This window comes from Dendrobates tinctorius, unplaced genomic scaffold (assembly GCF_039654945.1).
Source record: "Dendrobates tinctorius isolate UK_male_01 unplaced genomic scaffold, ASM3965494v1 ptg000175l, whole genome shotgun sequence".
Classification (NCBI taxonomy): Eukaryota; Metazoa; Chordata; class Amphibia; order Anura; family Dendrobatidae; genus Dendrobates; species Dendrobates tinctorius.
Genome location: NW_027361842.1, coordinates 6,917,560 through 6,938,498, shown reverse-complemented (window position 1 = coordinate 6,938,498; position 20,939 = coordinate 6,917,560). Strand labels below are relative to the sequence as shown.

General features: G+C 41.2%; 1 protein-coding gene across 2 annotated transcripts; it reads right to left on the bottom strand.

Moving 5' to 3' along the window:
- Window positions 1-206: 206 nt before the first annotated feature.
- THAP1 (THAP domain containing 1) lies at window positions 207-20,303 on the bottom strand. Of its 2 annotated transcripts, none has more exons than XM_073551359.1 (4): window positions 20,171-20,303; window positions 19,962-20,091; window positions 7,435-7,630; window positions 207-2,163 (listed from the first exon to the last, which is right to left on the bottom strand). In XM_073551359.1, exons 2-4 carry the CDS (start codon window positions 20,030-20,032, stop codon window positions 1,720-1,722), a joined length of 711 nt encoding a protein of 236 aa, XP_073407460.1. In that variant the 5' UTR covers window positions 20,033-20,091; window positions 20,171-20,303; the 3' UTR covers window positions 207-1,719. The 2 variants fall into 2 exon arrangements, with proteins under 2 accessions (XP_073407460.1, XP_073407461.1); XM_073551360.1 differs by having other exon boundaries at window positions 19,962-20,088.
- Window positions 20,304-20,939: the final 636 nt, after the last annotated feature.

The window sequence follows — 20,939 nt, the reverse complement described above, 5'->3', positions numbered from 1 at the left end:
GTCAGAAAGGGGTTAATAGGTTTTTACTTGTTAAATCTGTGTGGAAGAAAAACTGTTACAAAACTCAATTCACAGTAAAACTGAATAGATTTTATGCAGTTTCTACTATGAAGTTAAAAAAAATTTAATTATGAAAACCCCTTTATGTACCACGATTCTCACGAAAAACTCATCATAAAAAGATACAAATGGAAATACAATGAATGTTAGTTTTGAAAAAGTTATTTTTTTAATATTTGTTTCAATATACAAAAACAATCGTTTCATGGCTTGTATATTTATTTACGGATTTACATTAGACAGCTAGTAAAATATTTCAACAGCAGAAAGGAAAAATATTATGTAAAAGACCCATGCAAGCCATGTTCTTGTGGTCATTAACTTACCAATATCCTAAATAAATGCAGGAAACTGTTTGCATTTAATTACTTATGTCACTTTAATGAGACTGGTACAAAAACAGGAAATTCACCTGGGTCAAAAAGATAAAGTCTTCAACCTTGATACAGATATCAGAAAGACAACTTGAAAAAGGTTAAATTTAAAAAAAAAAATTGAGATAAAATGAAATTGTGAGGCTTCCCAAAATATTACACTTTTACATAGTTTTAAACAGATAAATTCCCAGTATATCTTAAGATTTTTTTTTTTTTTGAAAGTGCAACCAAATTGATACTTTAAAAATAACCTGTAAACTTCATTGCAGTTTATGCTATATAAACTAATCCCTCCATACCATACATATACAGATGCCTCATGACAAACTGAAAACTTTTAATCTTAAGTATATTAATAATGTAGGCACTTAATGGGGTATTCCCGCCTAGCCATTTATGACCAAGATTGGACTACCTTTATTTAGTGACCAGAGGTGGACGGATTTACCTAAATAACAGACAAGTGGGTTGTATTACACCATTAGCAGAACTCCCAAATTAGGGAATGGGAGTTTTGGACACAGGGCAGCACATAATGCCACCCACCTCTGACTGTCGCATACAGACAAGTGTTCCCATCTCAATCATAAATTACCAATGGCAATATAACCCTTTTACATGAAATTTAAACAAAAAACAATTTGGATATGAAGCTGTGGAAACAAAATACAGAACTAATGTTCAGCAACCATAATAGGATTACTATGTTTATTATTGTGACATCTTTCGAAATCTGTTACAGTGAAATATTTTATAGAGTAGTAATAGGTTTTATTGAACTGGAGTAGTAGATGATTAAGGGTCTGTCACACTAAGCGATATCGCTAGCAATATCGCTATAACTAGTGACGTTATAGCGATATTGCTAGCGATATCGCTGTGTGTGATACTTACCTACAACCCGCTCCCCCGCTGGTTATCGCTGATCGCGCGAGAACAGGCTGGACTGTTTCTCGTCGTCAGCTTCCTGTGGAGAGACGAGCGTGGACGCGGGCGGGAGGACGCAGGATCGCCTGGTGTGACAGGTAAGTAGCGATCCCCGTCCCCAGCGATGTCGCTGGTGAGATCTGCCTGTGTGGCAGCTCACTAGCGACCACTTAGCGATGCACCAGCGATCCTGACCGAGTCATATTGCTGGTCGGGATCGCTGGTACATCGCTAAGTGTGACAGTACCTTTAGTCTCATGTGATCCTTCAGATCTTCAAAATCTGCTGCAGCATGTTAGAGTCCACAAAACAGGAGATGCCAGAAGTCCTGCTATCAAAACGTAATGGAACAATATTAAGCAATGGTTATACGATTATGGGTCTGCACATGACAGTGATCACCTGCACTTCCTCCAGGACTAGATATTAATAATTGCGGGGTCTCAGTTCTTTCACTCTCGTTGTACACTTCAAAATAATTGCTTGGTAAAATCACATAGCCAGCACCGTTTTTATAATCAAACACTTCTTTCTCCAGTTTTTCCAGATTTCGCTCTTGCCTTCTGCACCTCTGGTTTGCAATTCTAAGCTTTTTCCTCAGTTTATCAACTTGTTCTTCCAGCTGTTGTATTCTCCTCCTCTGATGGACTGTATCTTCCACTGTATAATTGTGGTCACATATCACTGCTATGTGACTAGGGGTGTATGGAGGAGGCAAAAGCAAACCAATAGCAGGATCTATTTCTGGGATTGTAGGGACCGGTGGATTTTGGTCTTCCTTTTTTATAGTCTTTGTGGTCTAAAGTAAATGACAGAAATGTAGGTTAAATACTTACAGAACATATGTGATTTATAGCTATCTGGAGAGAATTTTTATTTTCCAGTTTAATATGGTAAAATGAAAGTCCTCTATTAGACTGAAGTCAGAAAAGTCCCATTTGGGGCTTTTTTTTTTTTTTACTGAAATAAAAGTGGTGCCCAAGCGATTAAATATACAGTTGGGAGAATAAGTATTTGACACACTGCCTATTTCGAGTTTTCCCACCTACAAAGAATGGAGTGTTCTGTAATTTTTATTGTAAGTACATTTTAACTGTGCGAGACAGAATCTAAAAATAAAAAACAGAAAATTCACATTGTATGATTTTTACATAATTAATTTGCATTTTATTGCATGAAATAAATATTTGATACAATAGAAAAACAGAACTAATTTTTTTTTTTTTTATAGAAAGCTTTGTCTGCAATTACAGAGATCAGACATTTCATGTAGTTCTTGACCAAGTTTGCACAGTCTGCAGCAGGAATTTTGGCTCACTCCTCCAAACAGATCTTCTCCAGATATTTCAGGTTTCAGGGTTGTCACTGGGCAACACTGAGTTTCAGCTCCCTCCAAAGATTTTCTATTGGTTTCAGATCTGGAGACTGGATAGGCCACTCTGGGACCTTGAAATGCTTCTTATGGAGCCACTCCTTAGCTGCCCTGGTTCTGTGTTTCGGGTCATTGCTTGCTGGAAGACTCAGCCACGACCCGTCTTCAATGCTCTTATTGAGGGAAGGAGGGTGTTGGCCAAAATCTTGCGATACATGACACCATCCATCCTCCCTTCAATACAGTGCAGTCATCCTCTCCCCTTTGCAGAATAAATCACCCTCAAAGTATGCTTCACCACCGTGGGTCACAATTGGGATGATGTTCTTGGGGGTTTTACTTCTTCCTCCAAACACAGCGAGTGGAGTTGATTCCAAAAAGTTGTATTTTGGTCTCATCTGACCACATGACCTTCTCTCATGCTTCCTCTGGATCATCCAGATGGTCAATGGCAAACTTCAAACAGGCCTGGACATTTGCTCTCATGAGCAGGGTGACCTTGCATGCCATGCCGGATGTTAATCCGTGATAGCATACGGTGCTTCTAATGGTAATGTTTGAGACTGGGCTCAGCTCTCTTCAGGTCATTGACCAGGTCCTCCTGTGTAGTTCTGGGCTGATTCCTGTCCTTTCTCAGAATCATCCTTACTCCACGAGGTAAGAGCTTGCATGGAGCCCCTGACCGAGAAAGACTGACAAGTCATCTTGTGTTTCTTCCATTTTCTAATAATTGTGACAACAGTTGTTGCCTTCTCACCAAGCTGCTTGCCTATTGTCCTGTAGCCCATCTCATCCTTCTGCAGTTCTACAATTTTGTCCCTGGTGGAGAGGTTGGCGTGTCATTGACTGGGTGTGTCTTTTATACAGGTAACAAGTTCAATTAATAAAGAAAATGAGTGCAGAGTAGGAGGGCTTCTTAAAGAAAAACCTAACAGGTTTGTGAGAGCCAGAATTCTTGCTGGTTGGTAGGTGATCAGATACTTATTCCATGCAATAAAATGCAATTAAATTATGTAAAAATCATACAATGTGATTTTCTGGATTCTTTTTTAAGATTGTCTCTTAGTTGAAGTGTACCTACAATAAAAATTACAGAAAACACACACTGAAAGTAGAAAATACTATACATCAGCTAAAAAAAAATTTACCTTAGATAGACTCCAATGTGGGATGAGTGATTTATATTTGCTGGATGCATGAATGGTGGACCCTGACGCAAGACACATTCCAAAACGCCTGTCGGGGTGTGCACCACACTTGCGACATGGTCCACCCAGATACGCCAATATTGACTGCTTTGTTATCTCTAAACTATCTCCATGAGTTATATTTACTCGCCGAATTTTGGCTGTCAGCTAGGTGTATGTGACCACCACTTATTTCAGAGGGACCATCTCAATTTTGGTTGTCTCCTCATTCATTGATTGCTAACATAACCATCATTCTCACCTTACCCCTATGGTCTTTTGGCCATCTTCTGACATCTTTTTAACCACACTTGAACATTCCCCCTTTTTACACCCTATTATTCATGGTTTACCCTTTCATCTTTTTACACTTATTTGTGCTTCAGGCTATATACATGTACAACCGTCTATCTTGGTCTATCACAACCACTCTTTTTTGTCAATTACCTACGTCGATTAGAAAAATACTTAGATTAAATATTTCATCTTCATCTAGTGGTCCGTGTTTTGTTTTTTGGTTAATCAACCACATATTTATGTATATCTTTTAACCCTTTGTATATGACTTAATGTTTTATCCAAGGTTGGGCCCTCCTTTGCACGTAGTGCATCCATTCCTGTCAGCAGGCAGGATTTTGGTCAGTAACCTAGAGATAATGTCAGGTTGGCGCAGTTATACTGATTAAAATGATACCTGGGTTGATAAAATCCATCTTGTGGTTGTTGTTTAATCTGTTTTTGCAGTTTTCAGTTAATGATATGCTCGTGCTCCGGAGTGGCCAGTGGGTGGGGCTTTGTGCGACTTGTCATAAGCAGATAAGGATGAATATGTGCCTCCTATTTTACATAATGCATATAATATTGTTGGCTTAGAAAAAAAAAATTCAGCAAAATGGTGCCGGAGAATGTACAGTAGCATCTATCGCTTCTCGATGGATGTTACTGCGCATGCGCCTACATTTTGTTGGAGGGAAAAAAAGATATATCGCTGAAGCAAAATGGCACCAGCACTCGCGCAGTAGCATTTATCGGTCGCCGGCGCTATTTTGCTGAGGTTACTTTTTTTCCTGAGCCAAGAATATTTTATGCATTATGCAAAATAGGAGGCACGTCACTGAAGGATCGGTCATAAGCCCATAAGAATGAATATGTGAACAGAGCACCAAATAAAGCACCCCCCACACACACAGTCCCGCCCCAAAGCATGAGCATCTCATTAAACTGAAAATATAGATTAAACAATCATAAGACGGATTTCATCAACCAAGGTATCATTTTAATCAGTATATCGGCGCCGACCTGATATAAGGCTAGTTTCACATTTGCGCTTTTGAGCGCAGCGACGGCCTGCGCACGGCCGCCACTAAGCCCCGCCCCCTGCTGCGCCTCTGCCGGTAGCTCCGCCTACCGGCGCATGACGCTGCATGCGTCCCCTATCTTTATCACTGGGGGTGAAGGCCGTGCGCAGTATGCGTTTGGCAGTGCATGCGTCCTTTTCACGGTGCGCCGAGCGCAACCAAACTGCAGCAGGTTGCATTTGGCGCTGGTCGGCGCACCGTGAAAAGGACGCATGCGCCGCCAAACACATACTGCGCCCCCAGTGATAAAGATAGGGGACGCAGGACTCATGCAGCGTCATGCGCCGGTAGGCGGAGCTACCGGCGGAGGCGCGGGGCTTAGCGGCGGCCGTGCGCAGGCCGTCACTACACTCAAAAACGCAAATGTGAAACTAGCCTTATCTGTATGCTACTGTGCACAATCCTGCTGACAGGTTCGCTTTAAACTACATATTCCAGCTGCCCACTGCTTTTCCTCAATGATGCAGTCACCTCCCTCCCTCTCCTGTGTGTACACGAGTAGCCCTAAAGCCCCCGTCACACTAAGTGAGATCGCTGCGGAGTCAGAAGTTTTGTGAGGCAACAGCGACCTCGCTGTGTGTGACACCTATCAGCGACCGGTCCCCCCACCGGGTATCGCTGATTGTGCAGGAGTGTCCTGGGCCTTTTTTCAATCTTTGGTCTCCCGCTGGCCAGTACGCATCGCTGCATGTGGCAGCGGGAGACCATCGATCAGCGAGCTCGTAAGCAGATGCTGGAAGCTGGTATCCAGGGTACACAGCGGGTAACTAAGCGACGCGCGCGCTTAGTTACCCGCGTCCTCGATGGTCCTGATCTCTGGTGAGTCTGCCTGTTTGACAGCTCACCAGCGATCATGTAGCGACACACCAGCGATCCTGACCAGGTCATATCGTTGTCGGGATCACTGGTGCGTCGCTATGTGTAACGGGACCCTACCTCTCTGGGTTGATTACTCAAGAGTTGTACTGGAAGCAGGCTGACTGATGAATATGTAAAATAGCACTGGCTTCCAGGAAAGCTCTGCTATACTATGCCTAGTTATTTCAAGCGATTACTGTACAACACCTGCTTAAATACTACAATGCCCCATAGAAAATAATATATATATGTCAATCACCTTTCCAAGCGATGCTTCAAATCGCTTGGAAAGAGCAAGCATTCTGCAAGCTAAAAACGCTTGCAAAACACTTGTGTTTTGCAGGAAAACGCATGCGAATAACGCATGCGTTTTACCCGAGGCAGGGAGCTGGGGACATGCTGCGGACATTTCTGCAATGTGGGCACATAGCCTAAAGGCGAGACTGTTAGCCTCAAAATGCATCAGGGCCCTGAAGAAGCTGTTTTTACAGGGATACACGTAGGGTGTCTGGAATAACCTGTACCATGGACTTTCTTGGGTGACTTTGCTCTATACATAGGGTTACAGCTTATGAGTTTATCCAGCCTGTTCTATTGTTTTTGTTACTAATGAATTCACATTCAGACTTATGCCTCAGCTGCTCAGCTGTCTTACTGACTAAAAAGCATATTTGTCAATATTGCTACGTTTGACCGCCACATATAACAAGCTCTATATCAATTGCTTTGCTCAATATTACTGTTAATACTTTGTGATACTATTGTTATATCAGTTTGTTTTTTTTACTCTTTATATCATTAATTACCACAGGGAGGGAGTGTAATCCCTTTCCATGGCTGTGTTTTTGTCAAAATGTGTATACGTGTGTTACGTCAAATGCTGGATCGCTATACTGCGCAGTCGGGACCGATTTCCTTGTACTAATTGATACTATACTTTATTCACTAGTATCTGGAATGACATTATATATGCCCCACTAGGTTAGGCTCTCACCAGAATTGTTGCCATTGCTATAAAACAAAGTACACAACCTGACCCTGTAAGTTTTATGATTGTTGTTTAATACATTTTTCTATTTTTACTCATAGTGTTGTCTAAATGATATCCTCTTCAATAATGGTGTAAGAAGTAAAGTTATGGTGTCTAAAATGTACAGATGTATCACACAGATAGGTGCCAAATCTTCTCATTCAGGTGTTAAAACATGGTTAAAAGGCAGTAGGATTTAAGTACTGTGTCAAACATGGTGACAATGATCCTCTAAGATGAAGCACAAGCAAAACTTTTAACTTACCACAGGCTTATTTTCAGTGTAAGAGAACACAGTAGGAACAGCATTATCCTTGAGTAGTTTATTGTTACAAGCCCTCTTAAAGCTGTCGGGTGTAAAGTGGTCAGAACAGATGCTACTGTATTTGGTTGGTTTAAAGTCGGCTCTTCTGACTGCAGCCTCCCATTTCTTACAAAGAATTGGTCGTGTTAAGGGAAATCTAAAGAAAAAATAAAAGTGAAGCAGATGTAGTAATAAAAAAAAGTATAGGTAACTCTTAAAAGGTATTTATACATCTAAAGCCTTATTTAGATGGCCAAAAAGAGGACAATTCAACAGTTTGAGCAGTAGTTGCTGGTTGATATTCTTAGGCTGTGAAAGGGCCAACCAATATCCATGGATCTTTCGCAGCCTGATAATTTCAGCCCCCGGCTGTCTGCTTTAACTATGCTGGTTATCAAAATTAGGGCAGGACCCATGTTGTCTTTTTTTTTTGTTGTTTAAAGCACAACTCCAGCGTGTTTTGTTTTTTTGTTTTTTCCAGTGCTGGAGTGGCGCTTTAAATCTAAGCCCCCTGCCCCAGTCATATACTCACCCTCCGGCGTCTTCACTTTATGTGCCGCTCTGGTTCCCCCTCGCCATCTTATGACAGTAGCTTCTGACTGGCCCGAAGTCAGAAGCTACTTTACACACTCTCTATACAAGTCTATGAGAGCCAGAACTAGGCACTCTTAGACTTGTATCAAAAAGTGACCTCCGCATAGTTCCATGAAACACTGCAGGAAGGTCCATTTTCACCGGAGTCCGACCGGAGCAACGCTGGAAATGGATACAGGCGGCAGGGGACTTACATTTAAAGCACCACTTAAAGCATTTAAACGCTGGAGTGGCTTTAATTATCGTAATACAAGTGCAGTAAAATACACACGCAAGGCACTAATTACATACCTACTGCAATAGAACGCAGAATAGAAATAGATGTTTAGGCATTAGATGTGCAAAGATCAAGGTAGGTAAATAAGATAGATATTTGTGAATTCACAAATATCTATCTTATTTACCTACCTTGATCTTTGCACATCTAATGCCTAAACATCTATTTCTATTCTGCGTTCTATTGCAGTAGGTGTCACAAGGACAGGTATACGAACGTCCCACTTAAAGTCATCCTTGTCTACGTGGGCGGAACGTATCAACAGCCTTGTGAACACATGGAGAAGTGCGCAGCCCCAAAGATTTTGCCCCAGCGATTCTGACAGCTGACACCCGTCACTCAGTGCCAGGATTGTGCTTGGTGTACTGTATACAAAGGTGTTGTTGTGGTCAAACAATAAAGACTTGCCTTGTTTGGTTTATCTTATTTTATGGAGATTTTTCCTTCGCACTGTGCCTCACAAGTAGTAGTATTATTATTTTTATTATTATTTATTGTTATAGCACCATTTATTCCATGGCTCTTTACATGTAAGGAGGGGTATACATAATAAAAACAAGTACAATAATGTTAAACAATACAAGTCATAACTGGTACAGGAGGAGAGAGGACCCCGCCCACGAAGGCTCACAATCTAAAAGGGATGGGTGAGAATACAGTAGGCGAGGGTAGAGCTGGTCATGCAGCGGTTTGGTCGATCGGTGGTTACTGCAGGTTATAGGCTTGTCGGAAGAGGTGGGTCTTCAGGCTCTTTTTGAAGGTTTCGATGGTAGGTGGGAGTCTGATATGTTGTGGTAGAGAGTTCCAGAGTAGGGGTGATGCGTGAGAGAAATCATGTATGCGATTGTGGGAAGAGGAGATAAGAGGGGAGTAGAGAAGGAGATCTTGCGAGGATCGGAGGTTGCGTGCAGGATAGTACCGGGAGACGAGGTCACAGATGTATGGAGGAGACAGGTTGTGGATGGCTTTGTATGTCATGGTTAGGGTTTTGTACTGGAGTCTCTGGGCAATGGGGAGCCAGTGAAGGGATTGACAGAGGGGAGAAGCTGGGGAATAGCGGGGGGACAGGTGGATTAGTCGGGCAGCAGAGTTTAGAATAGATTGGAGGGGTGCGAGAGTGTTCGAGGGGAGGCCACTGAGCAGGAGGTTGCAGTAGTCAAGGCGAGAGATGATGAGGGCATGGACTAGGGTTTTTGCAGATTTTTGGTTGGGGAATGAACGGATTCGTGAAATATTTTTGAGTTGAAGTCGGCAGGAAGTGGAAAGGGCTTGGATATGTGGTTTGAAGGAGAGATCAGCGTCAAGGATTACCCCGAGGCAGAGCGAGCTTGTGGGACTGGGGAGAATGGGCAGCCATTTACTGTAATGGATAGGTTCGTTGGTTTCACGTGAGATGGGGGAAAGATGATGAATTCTGTTTTGTCCATGTTAAGTTTCAGAAATCTAGCGGAGAAGAAGGATGAAATAGTGGACAGACATTGAGGGATTCTGGTTAGTAGGGAGGTGATATCTGGTCCAGAGATGTAGATCTGTGTGTCATCAGCATAGAGATGATACTGAAAGCCATGAGATTCTATGAGCTGTCCCAGGCCAAAGGTGTAAATGGAGAAGAGCAGGGGTCCTAGGACTGAGAAAAAACTTTGTCCAGCTCCACGATGTAGTGAAAAATATTCTTTATTCACTCAATAGAAATGAGGTTTAAAAGCCAGCATAAGTTACAAGGCATGCGATCGATCTGCGCGTTTCGAGTGGCTAGGCACTCTTAATCATGATACGCAGCTTTGTCCATGGGTAGATCTTATATACTCTATCCGGTCTACACACCGGTTAAATAATTAATTAAAACAAATATAAAACAAATAGAGAGAAAACTAACAATCACAATTACATATAACAATTTGATTCATTAAGATACAATATTATCGCCTTTAGTAGTATTTTATCTTTATTTTATTTCTTAATTTTTATTCATTATTCTCGTTATTATCCATGAAAAAATGAAGCAAACTTCTGAAATAGAAGAGAAACATAACAGAACTCAATGTTGCAACCATTCACAACAGTAAAATTCACATAGATACAATTTTTTTCAAAATGCATGCAGTTTTCAATTACATGTTAAATTTTTATTTCTTTTTTGTGCAATGTTAATTTTAGCACAACAGAACATTTTTTAGTATACACATGTATACAAAGAAGGGGGAAAAAAAAAAAAAAAAAAAAAAAAAAATTTAAAATTGAAAAGATTTTTTCAGGGATTATTTCAATTAGCGCACCAAATGTGCACACAGCCATAATACGTTCGTTTAAAGGGGGAGATAAAAAACTCCAATTTGCACTGTTCTAAAGAATTTTTTTCAGTGTATATGATTTTTTTGGTTATATGCACAGCCAAAAAAAATTTAATTCTTTTATTCCCCATCATACACCAATCATAAAAATCCGTTCTGATGCATTTATTGAAAAGTCATTATCATAAACTTTTTTTTGTTATATTTAATTTTTAGTTTATATCTGAAAAAAAAAAAAAAAAAAAACTTCATGCACTGAAAAAACCGTTCTAATGCATATATAGAAAGACTATTGTCATAGACTTTCCCAAATAAATGAAGTATTTCTTAAGTAACTGTACAACATAAAACTATGTCGAATATTTTGGTTTTTATATTTTAAACATGCAGATTCGAAAAACGGCGTGAAAATACAGTTCTGTGCACAAAAAATACCCCATGAAAAACCTAGCAAAAAAACTGCCATATTTCCACATATTTTAGTATATGTTTAATCAGAACATGAAGATTCATTATAAATGTGATAAGATAGATGTTTCAAAGAGGAAAGGGTTGATAAGTGCTAGTCTAATAAAAGAGCATGGTGTCTTTTCTCTTATTCAAGCCTTGTGGCATACTGGTGTTTAATTTGAACATCCACCACGCCTCCCTGTTCTTAAGCACAGGTTCTAGGTCCCCACCTCTAATCCGATTGTGGACTTTCTCAATCCCATATACTTTTAATGAGTCCAGTTTTTTACTATGAGTCTCAATAAAATGTCGGGAGAGCTGCGATATGTTTCTATTCATATTAGCATTCTCTACATCGAGAATGTGCTCTCTAATCCTAGTTTTTAACGAGCGTTTTGTGCTACCCACATATTTTAGTCGGCATGAAGCACATTCCATGATATAAACTACATTTTTGGTTCTGCAGTTTATAAAATCTTTGATGTCAATTAGATTACTGTCATCAAAATCTCCAAATGTATCACACCTTTTGGTATAGGTACACATCTTGCACTAACTGGCAGCACATTTGAAAAAACCTCTCGTTTTCAACCAATTGCCCGTATGTTCTTGCCGAGTACAAAGAAAACTTGGTGATAAACTGTTTTTTAAGGATGGTGCTTTTCTGGAAACTATCCTTAGTCCTTTTATTATTTTTTCAAGATCTGGATCTTCTTTTAAAATTGCCAAGTTATCCTCAACTATTTTTTTAATATTGGAAAACTGATTACTAATTTGTAACACCATTGTTATAGGATTAGGAGAATTTTTGGACAGTTTATGCGAGTCTTTAAAAAGAGATTTTTTTGAAACAATCTTTTCAGCCCTGTCTAGACTCCATCGATCATAACCTCTCCTACCCAAACGTGGTCTAATGTCAGAAACTTCTTTTTTATAATCAGAGGGACAACTACAATTTCTCTTAGCACGCGTCATTTCACCCACAGGAATACCCTTAATTGTGTGCTTGGGGTGATGACTTTTTGCGTGGAGAATTGTGTTCCCAGCTGTCTCCTTGCGATATGTACGAGTAATAACGGATTTATTAGGTATGCCAGTCAGATTTAAACCCAAAAAATCAGTAGTGGTCTTTTCATGTCGTGTTAGAAATCTTAAATTCAGAGAGTTGCAATTGATATACGCATCAAACTTCTGTACTGTTATTATATCTGAATTCCAAATAATGACAATATCATCAATGTATCTACCGTAAAACTGTATACAATCAGTGTAAGGATTATCAAGATTGTAGATATACATTTCTTCCCACCAACTCATAACGAGATTTGCTAGAGAAGGGGAATATGTAGCTCCCATGGATACGCCATTTACTTGTATATAGTAATTCTCATTGAATATAAAATAATTGTTGGAAATCAACAAAAAAGTGACATCCAAGATGAAATCTTGGAAGTCACACAAGAAATTACTATATTTTTGTAGATGAAATTTTAATGCGCTAATTGCTACTGTGTGTGGAATCGATGTGTAGAGAGAAACATCAGTAGTTATCCATGAGAATTTGGAATCCCAGATTAAACCATCCATTGAATTTAATACTTCTGTACTGTCTCTGAAAAAACGCATGGTGTGAATTGTGCCTGCAGTAACTACTGATGTTGTTTCTCTTTACACATCGATTCCACACACAGTAGCAATTAGCGCATTAAAATTTCATCTACAAAAATATAGTAATTTCTCGTGTGACTTCCAGGATTTTATCTTGGATGTCACTTTTTTGTTGATTTCCAACAATTATTTTATATTCAATGAGAATTACTATATACAAGTGAATGGCGTATCCATGGGAGCTACATATTCCCCTTCTCTAGCAAATCTTGTCATGAGTTGGTGGGAAGAAATGTATATCTACAATCTTGATAATCCTTACACTGATTGTATACAGTTTTACGGTAGATACATTGATGATATTGTCATCATTTGGAAATCAGATACAATAACAGTACAGAAATTTGATGCGTATATCAATTGCAACTCTCTGAACCTAAAATTTCTAACACGACATGAAAAGACCACTACTGATTTTTTGGATTTAAATCTGACTGGCATACCTAACAAATCCGTTATTACGCGTACATATCGCAAGGAGACAGCTGGGAACACAATTCTCCACGCAAAAAGTCATCACCCAAAGCACACAATTAAGGGTATTCCTGTGTGTGAAATGACGCGTGCGAAGAGAAATTGTAGTTGTCCCTCTGATTATAAAAAAGAAGTTTCTGACATTAGACCACGTTTGGGTAGGAGAGGTAGATCCCTAGACAGGGCTGAAAAGATTGTTTCAAAAAAATCTCGTTTTAAAGACTCGCACAAACTGTCCAAAAATTCTGCTAATCCTATAACAATGGTGTTACAAATTAGTAATCAGTTTTCCAATATTAAAAAAATAGTTGAGGATAACTTGGCAATTTTAAAAGAAGATCCAGATATTGAAAAAATAATAAAAAAGGACTAAGGATAGTTTCCAGAAAAGCACCATCCATAAAAAACAGTTTATCACCAAGTTTTCTTTGTACTCGGCAAGAACATACGGGCAATTGGTTGAAAACGAGGTTTTTTCAAATGTGCTGCCAGTTAGTGCAAGATGTGTACCTGTACTAAAAGGTGTGATAAATTTGGAGATTTTGATGACAGTAACCTATTTGACATCAAAGATTTTATAAACTGCAAAACCAAAAATGTAGTTTATATCATGGAATGTGCTTCATGCCGACTAAAATATGTGGGTAGCACAAAACGCACGTTAAAAACTAGGATTAGAGAGCACATTCTCGATGTAGAGAATGCTAATATGAATAGAAACATATCGCAGCTCTCCCGACATTTTATTGAGACTCATAGTAAAAAACTGGACTCATTAAAAGTATATGGGATTGAGAAAGTCCACAATCGGATCAGAGGTGGGGACTTAGAACCTGTGCTTAGGAATAGGGAGGCGTGGTGGATGTTCAAATTAAACACCAGTATGCCACGAGGCTTGAATAAAAGAAAAGACACCATGCTCTTTTATTAGACTAGCACTTATCAACCCTTTCCTCTTTGAAACATCTATCTTATCACATTTATAATGAATCTTCATGTTCTGATTAAACATATACTAAAATATGTGCAAATATGGCAGTTTTTTTGCAAGGTTTTTCATGGGGTATTTTTTGTGCACAGAACTGTATTTTCATGCCGTTTTTCGAATCTGCATGTTTAAAATATAAAAACCAAAATATTCGACATAGTTTTATGTTGTACAGTTACTTAAATACTTCATTTATTTGGGAAAGTCTATGACAATAATCTTTCTATATATGCATTAGAACTTTTTTTTCAGTGCATGAAGTTTTTTTTTTTTTTTTCAGATATAAACTAAAAATTAAATATAACAAAAAAAATTTATGATAACGACTTTTCAATAAATGCATCAGAATGGATTTTTATGATTGGTGTATGATGGGGAATAAAAGAATTAAATGTTTTTTTGGCTGTGCATATAACCAAAAAAATCATATACACTGAAAAAAATTCTTTAGAACAGTGCAAATTGGAGTTTTTTATCTCCCCTTTAAATGAACGTATTATGGCTGTGTGCACATTTGGTGCGCTAATTGAAATAATCCCTGAAAAAAATCTTTTCAATATTAAAATTTTTTTTTTTTTTTTCAGAAAAATTTTTTTCAAAAAGTTTTTTTTTCCCCCCTTCTTTGTATACATGTGTATACTAAAAAATGTTCTGCTGTGCCAAAATTAACATTGCACAAAAAAGAAATAAAAATTTGACATGTAATTGAAAACCGCATGCATTTTGAAAAAAATTGTATCTATGTGAATTTTACTGTTGTGAATGGTTGCAACACTGAGATCTGTTATGTTTCTCTTCTATTTCAGAAGTTTGCTTCATTTTTTCATGGATAATAACAAGAGAATAATGAATAAAAATTAAGAAATAAAATAAAGATAAAATACTACTAAAGGCAATAATATTGTATCTTAATGAATCAAATTGTTATACTTAATTGTGATTGTTAGTTTTCTCTCTATTTGTTTTAATTAATTATTTAACCGGTGTGTAGACCGGATAGAGTATATAAGATCTACCCATGGACAAAGCTGCGTATCATGATTAAGAGTGCCTAGCCACTCGAAACGCGCAGATCGATCGCATGCCTTGTAACTCATGCTGGCTTTTAAACCTCATTTCTATTGAGTGAATAAAGAATATTTTTCACTACATCGTGGAGCTGGACAAAGTTTTTTCTCATTGCCTTGGATTGTGCGCTTTGACACAGCGGTCTCGTGCTCCGATGTTGGAATGCTGTATCTGGTGAGCTGGATTTGTATCCTGATTTATTGTCCTAGGACTGAACCTTGTGGGACTCCGACAGATAGGGGGCGAGGTGAGGAGGTGGTGTGTGAGTGGGAGACGCTGAATGTCCGGTCTGTTAGGTATAATGAGATCCAAGATAGGGCCAAGTCTGTGATGCCAAGGGATGAGAGGGTCTGTAATAATAGGGAATGGTCCACTGTGTCAAAGGCAGCCGACAGGTCCAGGAGGAGGAGGACAGAGTAGTGTCACTTGCTCTTGGCGGTTAAGAGGTCATTGGTGACCTTAGTAAGGGCAGGTTCAGTGGAGTGGTGTGACCGGAAGCCATATTAAAAGCGGTCGAAGAGGGAGCAAGAAGAGAGATGAGAGGACAGTTCAAGGTAGACGTGTTGTTCCAGTAGCTTGGAGGCATAGGGGAGAAGTGATATAGGGCGATAGCTAGATACAGAGAATGGGTCAAGAGAGGGCTTTTTGAGGATAGGTGTGATGGAGGCATGTTTAAAGCTTGAGGGTCAAGTGCACAGGTGGTGAGATGTGATCTTGAGAGTAGAGTGGAGAGTCGATCTTGGAGGTGGAGGGCTGGGAGGTCAGGAGGAAGGGCTCTGGGGGTTGTTGACCAAAACTGTCTCTGATGTTATCAATCTTCTGCTTGAAAAATGAGGCAAAGTCTTCAGCTGAGATGAGTGGGGAGGGAGGAGGTGCTGGGGGACGGAGGAGAGAATTGAAGGTGTTGAATAACTGTTTAGGGTTGTGAGACAGGGAGGATATGAGAGATGAGAAGTAGGTTTGTTTAGCTGTGGCGAGTGTGGTCTTGAAAGTACTGAGGGACTGTTTGAATGCAATGAAGTTTTCAACCACATATGAGGTATCGGTGTACTCTGGAGAAATTGCACAACAAATTCTGGGGTCCATTTTCTCCTATCCTTGTGAAAATGAAAAAAAAAAAAAAAAAAAAAAAATGGGGCTAAAACTTTTTTTGTGGGAAAATATATATTTTTTCATTTTCACAGATCAACGAAGCAAAATTCTGAAAAGCACCTGGTGGTTTAAGGAGCTAAAAACAATTGTAAGTACATTCCTTGAGGGGTCTAGTTTCCAAAATGCTGTCACTTGTGGTGAGTTTCCACTGTTTAGGCCCATCAGGGGGCTCTCCAGAAGCGACATGGCATCTAATTATTACAATAAATTTTGCATTCAAAACGTGAAATGGCACTCTTCCCCTTCCGAGCCTTGCCGTGCGCCCAAACAGTAGTCCCCCCCCCCACACGTATTGGTGTCCTCAGTAGTGATGAGCGAGTATACTCGTTACTCGTAATTTCCCGAGCATGCTCGGGTGATCGCCGAGTATTTGGATGTGATCGCAGATTTAGTTTCTGATGACGCAGCTGCATGATTTGCTGCTGCTAGCCTGCCTGAATACATGTGTGGAATGCCTGTTTGTTAGGGAATCTCCACATGTATTTAGGCTGTCTAGAAGCCGCAAATCATGCAGCTACGGCGACAAAAACTAAATCTCCGAGCACAGCCAAATACTCGGCGATCACCTGAGCATGCTCGGGAAATCTCGAGTAACGAGTATACTCGCTCATCACTAGTCCTCAGTCAAAGTTGCACAGGAAGTTTTGGGGTCCATTTTCTCCTGTTACCTTTGTGAAAATAAAACCATTTGAGTCTAAAGTCTTTTGAATGTGGTTTTGAGCACCTTGAGGGGTGCAGTTTTTAGAATGCTGTCACTTTTGGGTATCTTCTTTCATATAGACCCCTGAAAGTGACTTCAAATGTGATGTGGTCCCCAAAGAAAAACGGTTTGGTAAATTTTTGTTGGGGGGGGGGGGGGGGGAGAGAGATCGCCAGCCAACTTTTAACCCTTCCAACTTCCTAACAAAAAGTCTCAAAAAATTGTGCTGATGTAAAGTTGACATGTGGAAAATGTTATTTATTAATTATTTTGTGTGGCATGACCAATTAAAGGGCATATAAATTAAAAATTGTAACATTTTGGCAAAATTTCCGTTTGTTTTTTTTTTCCCCCACATATGGACGCGAGTTATATCGAACAACTTTCACCACTATCATGAAGTAAATGTCATGAAAAGACAATCTCAGAATCAGTGGGATACCCAGGCTGAAGTGTTCCAGAGTTATTACCTCATAAAGTGACACTGGTCAGATTTGCGAAGTGTAGCCTGGTCGTGACGCTGAAAGGGTTAATGGCTGCCGAGGATCGAGCTGCACTAGTGACTGGTAGTATTAGTGGGTCCTTGGCAGCTTCGCTCTGCCCGCTGACAGTGACGGTCAAGTCTCATATGTGCACGTAGCAGAACTGCCCAGCGCATCCAAACTGGTGCGAACAGGTGCTAACATAACAATTCCATACCTCCCAACCTTTGAAGAAGGCAAAGAGGGAGAAAGGCTGCGGCGCAGCGTGCCGCGGCAAATTTTAAGCCACACCCATTTTAGTAGTCACGCCCATATCCACGCCCCAACCGCACCCATTTAGCACTGATGATCACATTGTTTCATAAACAATAATTATAAACAGAAAAAAAAAATGGAGCGCTGATGCCCCGCCGCCGCTTCTCTGTCCTACTGCGGAGTCCCGAACGATTACCTCCTCCTGAGGTGACATGCTCTAAGCTGAACGCCGGAAATGAGGTCAGCAGTCATTTCCGGCGGTCAGCTTAGGCCTGTTTCACACATCCGTTTGTCACCATCAGTCAAGATCCGTCGATTTGCAAAAAAAACGGATCCGCCATTTTTCTTGGCGGATCCGTTTTTTTCCCTCATAGACTTGCATTATCGGCGGATCTTGACGGATGGTCATCCCTTCGATCCGCTATTGTATGGATCCGCCAAGATTTTGCCGTCCGCTAAGCGGACAAGACGGAGCATGAAAAGTTTTTTTCATGCGCAGATCTGCATTTTGCGCTTGTCCGGGTGATTTAACCCTATATCCCGGCTGCGAAATCTCTCTCTCTCTGAAGGATAAAACACGATGTAACAGCAGAATAGTGAGTTCACCTCTGGAGGTGACTGGAGGATAAGACACAATGTTATAGCAGAATAATGAGTGCAGATTCGGAGGTGACTGGAGGATAAGACACAATGTTATAGCAGAATAATGAGTGCAGATTCGGAGGTGACTGGAGGATAAGACACAATGTTATAGCAGAATAATGAGTGCAGATTCGGAGGTGACTGGAGGATAAGACAATGTAACAGCAGAATAGTGACTGCAGCTCTGGGGGTGACTGGAGGATAACAGGATGTAACAGCAGACTAGTGACTGCAGCTCTGGAGGTGACGGGAGGATAAGACAGGATGTAACAGCAGAATAGTGATTGCAGCTCTGGAGGTGACTGGAGGATAAGACACGATGTAACAGAATAGTGATTGCAGCTCTGGAGGTGACTGGAGGATAAGACATGATGTAACAGCAGAAAAGTGACTGCAGCTGTGGAGGTGACTGGAGGATAGGACACAATGTAACAGCAGATCTCTCTCCCCCTTCCTCCTCCATTCCTCGCTCACCCGACTTCCTCCCTGTGTTCTCCGCCTCCTCCATTCCTCGCTCACCCTACTTCCTCCCTATCTTCTCCGCCTCTCCATTCCTCGCCAGATCGCGGCCCCATATCGCGGGATAAATAGCTTCCCGGCCGGGATGGCGGGTTATGGCCCCCAATTGGGAGGGTTAGGACCTATGCAATTCTAAGAAAACAAAAGCTGTACTCTGGAAAGTTACGAATAGTAAATCTAGAAAATTGGACCTGCATTACTGCCATGGAAACATTTTTGTTACACGCGTGCAGAGGCTTGTCAGTGTCAGCGGCCAGGGACCTGCCTGTAGAGTGCACGGTGTGGCGCGGACCCAACAGTTATTAGAGGTTTTCCTCTGCCACCCCGCAACGTTCCAGCGCCAGACACACCTGTCTGACACACACCGCCCGGGCGCCTTGGGCATAACACCCGTCAGGCTGCTGCTTGGAAGATGCTCACTAGTTTATACAAGGAAACAAAAAATGGCGGCAGCAAATTAGTCACAAACAACGAAAACTATCAAAAAACAGGCTTTATGACAAAACCACAGGTGTCCTGAAGCATATTCCTTCCCAAAAACACGGCAGGTACCCATATTCCCTAGAATTAGGCCACCAGGGAACATAACACGTATAACTATATGAAGTTTGTGGTTTTATGTACAAAAATCCACCATGTAGGAAGCGCAGAAAACAGCAGCAGCCATATGAACGACGTTTCAGCATGGCCGGCTTCTCCCGGTAGTCACTGCTAGCACCAAGCAGGTAGCACAGCACGGGGTCAGAGAGCAAGGACCGGCCTCAGCCACTCCTACGGGAGCGCGCAGCACACAGAGCTCGCCCCCGCTCAGCTGCGCGCTTTACAGCGCATGCGCACATCAACGTATGGCGGGAGCGCGGCGACTACTATGGCTTCACAGAAAACGAAAAGCCATCGCCCCCTTACCGCCTTCCCGTGTATCACTCACTTGTGGAACGAGATGGGTTTATCCTTGTCATATCGGTTTTTGCAGCCGTACGCAGAGCAGGACTGCACCATCGCGTCGGCTCACTCCGCCGCTTGTTTTTCAGTGATGAGCTGACCCGTTTTTTTTCCTTCTAGACAGAAACAAAAGATTAACGTCTTCTTCTCGGTTCACCGTTCCGAAGGGTATTGGTTTCGCCCACCGCCGATTACCGTTTAGTAAAAGAGCGAGAAATTAGCGGGTACTGCTCCTCCCGGCTCCAAGATGGCTGACACCGCTTCAACTGTCGTCACGTTTGCTAGCTCAGCGCACGCCAACCATTTGCCAGCTGAAGTCACGTGATGATACGCCACGCCCAGGTTTCGTGTAGGCCTCGAACATAATTGTGAGATCATTTTCAGGGAGGGGCCGAGGAAAGTGACGTCAGAAGCGGGAGCGCTCATAGTAGAGCCGTGCTATAGCCGGGGCTTGCGGTTCCTCTGCCGGAGTAGGAAAGAGTTTAGCACTGTGGGGGATCACTTGGTGATCGGGGGATCGCACTTCTGGAACCTACAGATTGCTACTCCTTTCATTCTCTGAGGCTGCAGGGAGGGAAAGTGTAGTGTAGGGAATGTAGTGAGCAGTACCATTCTAAGGCTGGGTTCACACCATGCTAGGTGCCATCAGTTTAACGCATCCGTTACTAAGTGGCACTAACGCTATGTAGCAGATGTGATAACGCACCTATTGGCATTTATTATGGTAACGCATCCTAATGAATGTCCAAATCAGCATGTGTTAGCGATGACGCTTTGTGACGCACCTTCGAACGCGGTCTACTGTGTTTTCGGGTGCGTTAGGTCTAGTGCACAACGAAAGGACACGTACGCTGTGCGTAGACCTCATTGCTAACGCAATGCTACCAGATTTTACAGCATAGTGGAGGGGATTTCGTGAAATCCCATCTCCACTATGGCTAGTTTCACATTGGCGTTTCACAGA